This window comes from Amphiprion ocellaris, chromosome 10, assembly GCF_022539595.1.
Source record: "Amphiprion ocellaris isolate individual 3 ecotype Okinawa chromosome 10, ASM2253959v1, whole genome shotgun sequence".
NCBI lineage: Eukaryota > Metazoa > Chordata > Actinopteri > Pomacentridae > Amphiprion > Amphiprion ocellaris.
The window spans coordinates 29,226,799-29,239,349 of record NC_072775.1 but is presented as its reverse complement, the minus strand read 5'-3'; the positions used below and the strand labels follow the sequence as shown (position 1 = coordinate 29,239,349).

The following is a 12,551-nucleotide window of genomic DNA, read 5'->3' as shown; positions in this document are numbered from 1 at the left end:
CTTTCAAAACAATCTTGCTGCAAAGTATTTGATGATGCAGATGACGCTCCGCCGCATTAATGAGACCCGTAATGGAAGTGAAGAAAGTCCTCTCAGGTATCTCAGGCGCTGCTGTAATTAATTAAATAACACATAATCCAAAAGCCTCCTCCTGCACTGCAGAGTGATAAACACAGGCAGCAAGACAGACAACACTCATTTCTTAATATGCGTGTGTGAGCGACAGTGCTAATGTGCTGCTGTGTGTGTTTCCCCAGAGGGAGACAGCGGGGGATGCATCGGAGTCTGCGCTGTTGAAATGCATCGAGCTGTGCTGCGGGAACGTTCGTGACATGAGAGCCAGAAACCCCAAAGTGGCAGAGATTCCCTTCAACTCCACCAACAAGTACCAGGTACTGCACGGGATTAACGTCACGTCGCATCCCTGCTTTGTGACGGAGCTGCACTGACAATTACAACAAGTTTGCCCTGTGCATTTACTTACAATCTCATATTTCATTTTAATTGAATTCATTGTCAATTGCGTGCTGTCAGCTACCCAGAGGTGACATTTCCCCCCTCATTTTGTCAAAAAACAGAAGAATTTACATTTAGGAAACTTACATTAGTTCTTGAAAGGACATACATTCCAAAATAGTGACTGATTCTTCTAAAACTGACATTTCTATTTGTCTTCTTCTTGTTTTATTCAATTTCATGTTAATGCAGCATTGCCATTTACACTTTTATTTAACCATTTATACTTTATTGAAATTTTTACAAACTGTTTGGCAAACAAAATTTGTCATGGACTAGCCAGAGGTGACATTCATTTCTCATTTTGTCCACGGAGAAGAATTTACAATTACATCAATTTTTAAAATAGTGACAGATTCCTCTAAAATTTCCATTTTTTTAATCTTTTTTTTTCTTTTGATTGTTGATAAATGCACCATTATTATTTATACTTTTATTGTACTTAGTGTTTTTTAAACAATTTTTTTTTCGAAATTTTTTTGTAGATGAAATTTGTCATCGACTTGCCAGAGGTAACATTAATTTCTCATTTTGTCTACAAAGAGAAGAATTTACATTTAAGAAATTTCCATTACTTGCTGAAAAAATACTGTAATTGCATACGTTTTCAAAATAGTGACAGATTCCTCTAAAATTTACATTTTTGTCTTTTTTTAAATTTGATTTCTTTAATTTTCTATTAATGCAACATTCCATTTATACTTCTTTAAAAAAAATTATAAAGCTTTTTTCCAAAAAAATAGTTGTTAATGAGCCAGAGATCACATTCATTTCACATAATGTCCAAAAACAGAGAAGAATTTACATTTAAGAAACTTAGAATAGTTGCTAAAGAATAACTGCAATTACGTATACATTTTCAAAATAGCGACTGATTCCTCTAAAATCTAAATTTTTGTCTTCTTTTTAGGGTTTCTTTTTATTTTCTATTAATGCAGCATTGTTATTTACACTTTTATTTTTCATTTTTTAAATGCTTTTGGCAACGAAATTTGTAATTTCTGGTTTTGTCCAGAAACAGAGAAACAGTTACACTTTAAAACTTACATTAGTTACTGAAAAGTCACTGAAATGACATCAACTTTCAAAATAGTGACTCATTCCTTTAAAATTCAAAAGTTTATTATCTTTTTTGTTTCTTTTAATTTTCTATTAATGAACCATGCCATTTATTCTTTTATTTTACGTTGTTTGAACAAATGTAAAACATTTTTAGCCAGAGGTGGCATTTATTTCCAATTTTGTCCAAAAAGAGAAAAGAATTTGCATTTAACAAACTTACACTTGCTACTGAAAAATAACACAAATGATAAATCCGTTATGAAAATAGGGACTCATTCATTTTCTCTCTGTCTGGTTAATCAATAACTCAACTAATTGTTTCTGTTCTAAACTTAACATTTCTATTTATCTTGTTTTTGTTCATTTTAATTTTCTATTAATGCATCATTGCCATTTATATTTTCATTTTTTTAGGTTTTTAACTAATTCATCAATCTTTACTTATTGTTTGCCATTTATATTTAGATTTTTCATGTTTTAACTTATTAATGTTTCCAATTTTTTCGCTGTCAGTATTTCTGTCAGTTTTGCACACTAATTTCCAATATCTCTGTGAAAAGCTCGTATATTTATATTGACATGCCAGTTCTGAATAATGCATGTATATTTTCTATCCTCTGTCCATCTCGGGAAGGCAGCCAGAACATCCACACTGGTGCCCTGCTCTACATTCATGCCTGGAAGCTGCGCAGTAGGCTGAAAGCACAGCATTATTGGTCACAGAAAAAAACTGCTGCAAGCATTAAAGCTCTATACAATGTGTTTTATTTATGTTCACATCTGGATTATGAACTGGCTCCCTTCGGCTGCTAAGATGATGCTGCTTTTCAGTGCACAGAAATCACATTTGTGGAGAAAAGTCCCGGCCAAGAGACTTACGTTGAAGAACTGGAAATATGTTCATCACCTTCTTTTAGCTCGTGGCTGAGCAGAATGACTTCATGTCACGAGGACAGAAATGGCTCAGATGAAATGAGATGCATGTAGGTTTAGGTGAAAAGACCTATTGTATGAAATACGTTAATTAAAACATCTTTTTAAAAGGCTCTTGGCTGGCTTACTCAACAATAGCAGAACCTGGCAGCAGGTTTGAAAAGGATGTTATCTTTTTAAAAATCAACAAAATTACAATGTTTTTTGAGCCAGAAACTGTAAATACAGAAAGAATTTGCAGATCTTCAACTTTCTGACTGCCCTTGAATGAATAATGAGTGATCATGAGATGTCTGATTCTGTTGGGAAAGCCTCATATCTTGATATCTCTTCAAAATCACTTTATTCCACCACATCATGTAAAAAAAAAAAAAAAAAAAAAAAGTCTGCACTCACAGTCGTGACAAAAATTCAGAGACTTTTAGATTGAACTACAGGCAGTGTTTGCACAAAACAGAGATGTGATGAGCATGGAAACAAAATAATCAGATTATGAAGAAAATAAAACCTATTTGAACAATAAAATGAATGCGGCATGGTTCAAAAATGGTAAACAGAGGAGCAAGTTGTTGGAGGATGCACAAACATCTTACTATAGTTGATGTGCAGAGTAGTTTGTACAGGTTTTGTAAATGGAGACAATTAAATATCTATCCTATATGTAGCCACCATTTTTTCTCCAATACTGGATGCTTTGGGCAACACCTCTGTACAACACTGTGAAAATTTAATTTAATTTTTTTGTGATACAAACAAATAAATCTAAACCTTTGCAGTGTCATACAGCACAAAAGACATTTTTAAATTCTGTCAACTTCTAGCCATAGTTTTTCTGTTTCCATAGAGGTGCAAGGTTTTATATTGCAGTAAAAAATGAGCCCACAGTGAGTAAAAATGTGACAGCAGCAAATAAAGAATGCCCAGAAACTGCTTGGAGCTCTGAGGTATGAACTGTAAACAAGCGTGTTTTGCTGGTGTTTTCACTTCATGATGCATCAGGAGATGTGAAGAACAGATATTAATTTTTTAAAATATATTCTCTTGATACTAAAACAAAAGCATCACTTTTTGTGCAGGATTTCAGTTTTGTGCCGTTGTCGTCTACATTATAGATCAGAACATCTTCGGTTAAGCTCCGTGCTTTGTTGCATCCTAAAGTCAGCTTTATTTTCATTGCACAGGGTACAGCTAATTGCAGTCTTTTTGCATATCCTGGTTTGTTAGAAGGCTGAGTGCATGGTGAGCCAGACTACAGGGCCCCTGAAGTGGAAAGGTTAAGGGCCTTGCTCAAGGGTGCAACACTTGAACCCCCGACCTTCAGATCAGGGTCTTAACCGCTGAGCTAGCCCTGTGAATGCCAAGAACTGCTTAGAACTCTTAGAACATGGGAAAAAAAACATGAACTACTTGCAGGTCATTGATGAAATACATACAGAGAGAAGAGAAAAAACAGTATGAAGTGTCTTAGTGAGATGTTGGGACACCAGAACAGCTTTAACGCTCTTTGACGTTGATTCACCAAGCCTACTGGAGAGATTAAACACCATTCTTCCAATAGATATCGCCTTATTTGGTGTTTAGATGAAGCTGATTGAGACCTGGTGAATACAAAAGTCATAGTATATTATTCAAACTTCCTCAAACTATTCAGTGACCCTATGAATGGGTGTATTTACATGCTTACATTAACTTTGCATTGATTTGCACTGAAAATTCCCTCTAAAGGGCACACATGGACCTAAAACATGCAGGAAAATGTCCTCCAAAGCTTAAAAGAGCTACAAGATTCCCTCACTGTATGGGTCAATGGTTCAAGCAGCTCCTTTAATTTGTCATTCATCTGGATATAGAGGAATATTTAACCAATCTCAAGGAAAAAACACAACTTTTATTGTAATATGCAGCACACAGAAACTAATTTCCATTGGTTAGTGTTGCACAGTCCCATAAATTAACAAGTAACCAGCATATAGCAGCTCCTAATGAGGCTTTGGACCCTCTTCGACTCCCTACATACATGTGATGTCAGTCATGCTGCAATCCTTAAATTTTAAAATAAAAATACATCAGCATCCTGATAATGAGGGAAAATATGAGCAGGCGATTATGAATAGATGACCGACACATGAATAAATGATAAACTTTAACTTAAAAGCCGAGTTTGCTCCCACAGAGTCAACATCAACACTGGCTCAAAGTTATTAAATTAATACTGAACTATGTATAAAGTCATCACCAAAGGGCTTCGACACCTCGCTAAAGGGACTCCAGCAATTAGGATGAGGGGTTGTGTATCTGCTCCACTCTCTACTCTCAGTCTTCCCCAGAACTGTCAGGAGGTTTGAGCCAGCACATGAAAAACACGACAGTGATGCTGAAGCTAACAAAGGACCTCCTGCATGCATTTTGTGCACCTGTTTCCCTGAAATAGCAATATCAGTGTTGAGAGTGGAGGGAGGGGGCAGAAGCAATTTTTGCTCTGGTTTTCTGAGATTAGATATGCTGTGACTCAGATACGAATTACTTGGGCGTGTGTGTGCCGCTATTGGTGTGTGGGTTGAGGTGGGGGAAGGGCTAATGTAAGGTGTAACGCCACAGGAATACATGCGCTCCTTCAGCAGAGGGAAGACATATGACTTCCACTTTCCTCTCAGTCTAGTCAGCTGTGATGAGACATTTATTTTGGACAAAGTGCAAAAAAACTAACTTGACAGCCAGCACAAACGTGAACATTGTTGAATATCACTAAGCAGCACGTCTGTCTTTAGCCTTTTCCTTGAAACAAAATAATTTTCAACCAACAAGAAACAACTTGCAAAAAAAAAAAGAAAAAAACTGCATGTGTGTTGTTTATTAGAACAAATCGTGTCATTTCCTTTCCTTCTCTTCTTTTCTTTTTTCAAGCTCTCTGTGCATGAAGCTGAGGACAATCCCTCTGGTCATATTCTGGTCATGAAAGGAGCGCCAGAGAGAATCTTGGACAGGTTGGTTAATCAATAACAGACTGATTATATGTCTCAGAAGGAAAGCAGCAGGAAATCAGGCTTGTCTTTCATTTACAGTTTTCTTTTCTGTGAATGCAGAAAGATACACTACTCTTCAATAAAACAGCAATATTGTAGATATTTCTTTCCTATTACCAGTGAAAACAGCAAAAGAACCAGCATTATACTAACATTTTCTATAAACATCCTTAAAGAGCTTATTAATCTGTGCTAAACTTCCAATGAAAACTGCTAAAAACATGTCAGACAGCTGAACTGTTGAACTGGATGACAGGGTCCTTCAGGAACATGGAACATGAGCACACAAGCTGTAGTTTATTTAGACTTAATCTTACATGCACCATCCAGCTGCAATCACTAGAGCACCAAATGTATATTAATCTGGTGAAAATAGTCTCCACTAAATTCAGCATGCCCTCCTGCTGCAGGAAAATGTAACCCTGTCGCTCAGAAATTATGTTCCTATACAGCTGAGTTGCTTCCCCTCTTAAAAAGGTGTTTTTTAAAAACATTGTTATTGTGTCTTTATAGTGTTCTTATATATTCTGGAGGACATATTATGAGTAAAACTTGCAGTCAGCATCGAGTCGAAGGTGAGCTGGTGTGCTTAGGCTGCAGCTATTTGAGGGAGACTTCATAGATTTGCTTTTTTTAGGGGAAGCAACAGTGTAGAGTTACATCTAAGTTATTTTAAGGCAGGAATGGATTATTTTCATGCAAGAAAAAAATCTATATATGTAGCATGAGGTGGCTTTTCACTGCAGGAACTCAGGGAAAGCATGAGGGGGTATTATTTTTTGCAGAAATACTCCCTAATCATCCCTCTTAACCTCTCTGTTTGCATGGTGATGTAAGGTTTGACAGCTTTGACTGCAATGTTAAATCTGAAAACAACAATGAAATGTAGTTACTGGGTGTAAATTAAATTTTATGAACACGGAGGAAATAGTGCAGTGGAGTGTTTGTTATGATACGTTATGATGCTATATGATACGATACAAAATGATACTATAGGATATGATATAATAATATTTGATACGATACATTACAACACAATATGATACGATACTATACGGCATGATGCGATACAACAGTATTTGATACGATATGATATGATACGTTAAGATACTAAATGATATGATACTATATGATACGATTTCATATGATGCGATGCTATACAATACAGTACTATATGATACGATATTATATGATATGATACTGCATGATACGATACTATATGATATGATACTATGTGATACGACATGATACGACATGACACTATATGATGCGATACTATATGATATGATACTACATGATACGACATGACACTATATGATGCGATACTATATGATGCGATGCGATACTATATGGTATGATACGAAAAGATGTGATACAATCCTATAATGGTACGATATTATATGATACAATATAGTATGATACTATATGATACGATATTGTATGATACGATATTATATGATGTGATACTATATGATTCGGTATGATACTATATGATACGATACTGTATGATATGATACTATACTATATGATACAATACAATATGATATGATACAATGATATCTGATACGGTACTATATGAAACGATACTATATGATAGAAGTACTAATATTGCACTGATTTTATCTATACTGCACAGATTTGTCCATAAGTAGACAAATACTGATATTGCACTGAGTTGATAATGCATTATGTCAGGCTATCTGGTAAAATTTACATTGTTGATAGTGATACTAAAGAGCACCAGATTTCTACTCTAAAAAATAATGCTTGATGTCATATCTGAGCTTAATCAGCCAGAATCAAGACCCACACAGCATTTTTTCAGGGTTGGTCAGATGTACTTCCCCTGGAGTAGGAACTTCCCTGAAAGCAGTCTTGGAAGGCGTTCTACAGTCCATAAGTTTCAGCAGTAGAAAGCAGCTTCATGATGCACACAATGAGTTTTTAGGGGTTTTATCAATGAGCCTACAGGGACTTTACACATGTTGTGTTAGGGGTAAAAGTTAGGGTTGGAGTTCAGTTTTATCCAAAAGCAATCTTTCGCTAACTCTGACCAAATGCTGCCAACGCAACAATAAAAAATGTTGTAAAAGTCCTGCTGCCACAACAAATGGATATTTAACTTAAGGTTAGATATTTTCCAGGAAAAAAAACACGTGAATGAGCATTACTGACAGCTTCTCTGTTAAAGTAATCAGATCACAATTAGGTTTTCTTCAAAATGTTTTTACTGCTGGAGTTAACTTGAACAAAACATTAATTTCTCAGACACAGGGTTGGTAAAATAACATATTAAAACATTTGTAAGACATTTTTAAAGATTTACATCTTTGGTTGGATTCAATGAACCAAACACAACAACTACCCCGTCTCCCAAAATTACATTCCAATGCAGCTGAATGCAAACTGAATTCTCATTTATATTTTGAAAGGAACATATTTTCCAGGGACTATAAAGTTTCAGGAAAAGCTTCTAGCTCAAAAGAGCAATAAACTCTGTGAAAGGAGATAGAAAAAGTCTGTAGCTACAGTTTTACTTGTGTTCTATGGCCACTATTCTGAAACTAATTTTGGTTTTCATTCATTGTTTGGTTAGGTTTAGTAAAATATCACACTTTAATTGACATTTTCACAATGATAGCTACTTGTTAGAAGCTTGGGTAAAGTTATGTACCAAAATTAAATGGGGGATTTGGGTTAAAATAACACTCTTTGACAACATGTTTGGAGCTTTTTCATCCTTCACCATCTAATATGTGGCTGGTTGGCTGCAAAGAAGCGTCAGTAAAGCAGTAAATGTCAAAGATATGTTGATTTAAAACATAATCAAACAAAATGAATAGGTTATTTAGAAAAATACAATGGAGAATGCAATTTAGCTGTGTTCTTTTGTCAGGGAAATATTGAGAGACAGAATAGCGCACAGTTGGTTTTGGTCTTTTCATGGAACTCTTTCTTTATTCACGTTAACAGCATGGGAGGTAGGATTGTGGAACAGCTGCTCATCCAGAAGGAGGTCACTTTTTATCCTTTTTATGTATCACAAATGCTGTACGGACCGAGTTATTATTTTAAGCATTCAGTCCAGCTAAATGTACTATTAAATGCTTTACAGGTGCAGCACCATTATGATCCATGGCCAGGAGCACCCACTCGATGAAAGCTGGAGAGACGCTTTCCAAAATGCCTACATGGAGCTGGGCGGACTGGGAGAACGAGTGCTCGGTACGCTCTGCTGCCACCGGTCTGTTTGGGAATAGATACAGAGGAGAGGCAGTTGGACACAGCGCTTACTTTTTATACTCTCCTTAGCAAACAGGGTAGTTTACCCAAATGTGCCCATTAAAGAGTAGAATGCTGTCACTGCAACACTGTCACTGAAAAATAAATAATAAAGAGGGAAGCTTTGGCACTGCAGTTTTACACAGAATTCCAGCTGACATGGATCCAAAGCTAGAATTACCATTGTTCCAAAAAAAATCGAAATATGGCCTTTCTTGTGGATTTATCAGCAGACATTGTAATTTAATTATGATAAAATTTTGCACAAAATGCAACATAATATATTGAAATAACATTCTCTGTCATAAAATACACATTTTGGGTTTGAAAAAATCATTACCTTAAGTTCAACTTTCAGCATCTCTAAAGTGTTCTGCATCCTGACTCTTTAAATGTCATCATTTTGACAACCGAGGAAAAAAAAAACTTACCTGGCACCTTTTAAAAAGTGCCATAGGTAATAATTATGTGCGATCATCATTTTGTAAGAGTAGGTGTCACAACAGTGGGAATTTGGATCGGTGCCATTTTTGGAATGAAATCATGTAAATTATTAAGCCTCACGTATGCCTTGGGTGATGATGATGATGGGTCGGGTGTTTCATGACAAAAAAAAAGGTTTTCTACTTTTAGACTTTTAAAGTTTTTCATCAGGCATGTTTTACTATTTTGTTTTACTCTATAGAGATTCAAGAGATACATATCTGAAAAGCTGCGGTTCATGAATTAATAAATGTACCTGGTTCGGTTTGTAATTCAAACCCGCAACCTGCAAATCTACCTCTCAAATTAAAAATGATTTGTATGTGTGCTGAGATGTAAATGCTTGGAGCTGACAGAGGGCAACGCATTTTTCTGAAGGTGGCTTTGAAAAGCCTTCATGCATCTTTCATATTTGCATTCCTTTGTAGTGTTTTACTGTAAATAGCAACATCAGAATCTACAGCAGCAGAAGTAGCAGCAGCATATTATTGGGATGTTTTGGACTTCCTCAGGGTCGCGAAAAATGTGTCCTCTCTTTGGAGTTCTAGAGAAACTGTCAGTTGATGTCAAAGCAGGAAAACATCAAGAGTTCTTTTTCCAATATCTGCAATATTCTTCGAGACGTATTTCAGTCAGTTATGAACAATCACCTAACTGATTCCTCCCCTCTTGCAGGCTTCTGCCACTTGAATCTCTCTTCATCCCAGTTCCCTCGAGGATTCACCTTCGACAGCGACGACATGAACTTCCCCACCGAGCAGCTCTGCTTCCTGGGCCTCATCTCCATGATTGATCCGCCGCGTGCCGCTGTGCCTGATGCTGTGGGTAAATGCCGCTCCGCTGGCATCAAGGTAATTGGTTCCACAGATTCAACTTTCACTGTAGTTTCCTGAAAAGCCTTTTTCCTGGGGCCTCATTTATTGAGCTTTTTAGAGACAGAGAGGGGGGATTTGCATGTCAAATGTCTTTTTTAAATCGCAGAGTTTGAGCCCAAATGACAATTGATCACCTCCGAGGGGCCCTGATAGATGATGACCGGTGGATAAATGAAGCCGAAAGCATATTTAGTGTAATCGCTCCCAGATATAAAAAGAAAGCCAGCTGAAATAACAGAAGCTTTACGAGCAGCTTCAGTGTTTGCTCAGAGCTCAACCAGGTTTGAGCTCTTCTATATAGAAGAACAGCTTTAGCCAAATTATAGTTTTCAGCCGGGAAAATACTTCATAATTGGTGCATTTAGGATTAAACCACAAAATTGAATTTCCGATTTGATTTTAAAAAAGGAAGCATGTCAAAGGCATGAACTCATAATCTTCTGATGGCAAAATTGTTAAAAAGGATCCAGTTAGCAGATTGCAGATTCAGGAGACTCATCGTAAACGTTCATTATATGTTAATCAACTGCCAAATACACACCGACCAGATGTTTTGTTAGACGAGTAATAAGCAAGGCCGCAGGAAGGTTAAACAACTTCCAGCAGAGACGAAAATGGATAATGAGCAGAATGATGCGTTCGAATTCATGGGAATGACAACAAATACAGGAAAGGGATTTTACGCATTTAATCTCAGGTAGTGTAGTTACCCTGCCTCCCTTGAGAATAGAGTTTCAGAGAGACATGCTGTAAATGGCTTATAAAACAAACTAGAGGCAAAAGTTGGTGAAGATGTCTGTTAAAAAACTGATGGCATATCTGATAAAATGTTAAAATAGCAATGTTTTTGACTGAGACATAATTACTCCATGTGTCTTTCTGGCGGAAACATTGTGTATTTACGTCAAGTTATAGCTCGGGGTTTATTTATGCTGTTTATCAATTAGCTTTGGACCCACAGGTAATATTTGTATAATTACACTGCTTATGTAACCAATGATGCACATGGGAAATTACATTATAGGGAAAAAAATGCTGTTTAGAATATTTAAAATAGCTCTTTTCTGTATTATTTCCAGTAAACAATCATACTGTACAAATCAATTCTGAACTGGCCTTAAAGTAGTTGACATGTTTGTGCAGAAAAGCTCTGAAAAGGTATTTCAGCGTCCTTCATATGACTGTCAGTGTGCAGTGTTTTGGGTCCAAAGCTGCTGTATATTCTCATAGCCAATCTCAGGAGGAAACATGAGGCTCTGTTGCTTTCATTATTTTTTACTAGATGCTAAAATTTCAATATGGTGTGCAGTGTAGTGTGCACTCATCTGCTGCTGGAGATTAAAGTGGTGATGGGGATTTTCAAGGAGAAACTCCATTTTGTTGATATTCTTGATATAAAAGGTTCAGAGGCTTTGTACCAGATAAGAAAAGATAAAATAAGATTAAATAAAAATAAGCTCGATGTAGATATGGTTCTAAATCTAAACAGGTAGGTTCTTTGTTCTTGTATATCTGTCTATATATCAAAATTACACACGTGGACAAAATTGTTGGTACCCCTCGATTAATGAAAGAAAAACCCACAATGGTCACAGAAATAACTTGAATCTGACAAAAGTAATAATAAATAAAAATTCTATCAAAATTAACCAATAAAAATCAGACATTGCTTTTGAACTGTGTTTTTAAAGAATTATTTAAAAAAATAAACTCATGTAACAGGCCTGGACAAAAATGATGGTACCCCTAGAAACGACTTAAAATAATGTGACCATAGCGACATGTTCCATCAAGGTGTGTCCTCTAATTAGCATCACAGGTGTCTACAAACTTGTAATCAGTCAGTCGGCCTATTTATAGGGTTACAGTAGTCACTGTGCTGTTTGGTGACATGGTGTGTACCACACTAAACATGGACCAGAGGAAGCCAAGGAGAGAGTTGTCTCAGGAGATTAGAAAGAAAATTATAGACAAGCATGTTAAAGGTAAAGGCTATAAGACCATCTCCAAGCAGCTTGATGTTCCTGTGACTATAGTTGCACATATTATTCAGAAATTTAAAATCCATGGGACTGTAGCCAACCTCCCTGGACGTGGCTGCAGGAGGAAAATTGATGACAAATGGAAGAGACGGATAATACGAATGGTAACAAAAGAGCCCAGAACAACCTCTAAAGACATTAAAGGTGAACTCCAAGGTCAAGGTACATCAGTGTCAGATCTCACCATCCGTCGTTGTTTGAGCCAAAGTGGACTTCATGGGAGACGACCAAGGAGGACACCACTGTTGAAAACAAATCATAAAAAAGCCAGAATGGAATTTGCCAAACTGCATGTTGACAAGCCCAAAGCTTCTGGGAGAATGTCCTATGGACAG

The 12,551-nt window shown here is 36.5% G+C and overlaps 1 protein-coding gene across 2 annotated transcripts in view; it reads left to right on the top strand.

The window, feature by feature from the left end:
* The window catches only part of atp1a2a (ATPase Na+/K+ transporting subunit alpha 2a), a 53,991-nt gene that overhangs the window by 24,009 nt on the left and 17,431 nt on the right, over positions 1-12,551 (top strand). For both annotated transcript variants that reach the window (XM_023279313.3, XM_055014464.1), the window contains exons 11-14: positions 258-392; positions 5,416-5,495; positions 8,650-8,759; positions 9,975-10,150. In XM_023279313.3, coding sequence (XP_023135081.2) covers positions 258-392; positions 5,416-5,495; positions 8,650-8,759; positions 9,975-10,150 — 501 coding nt within the window. The remainder of the gene's footprint in view (positions 1-257; positions 393-5,415; positions 5,496-8,649; positions 8,760-9,974; positions 10,151-12,551) is intronic.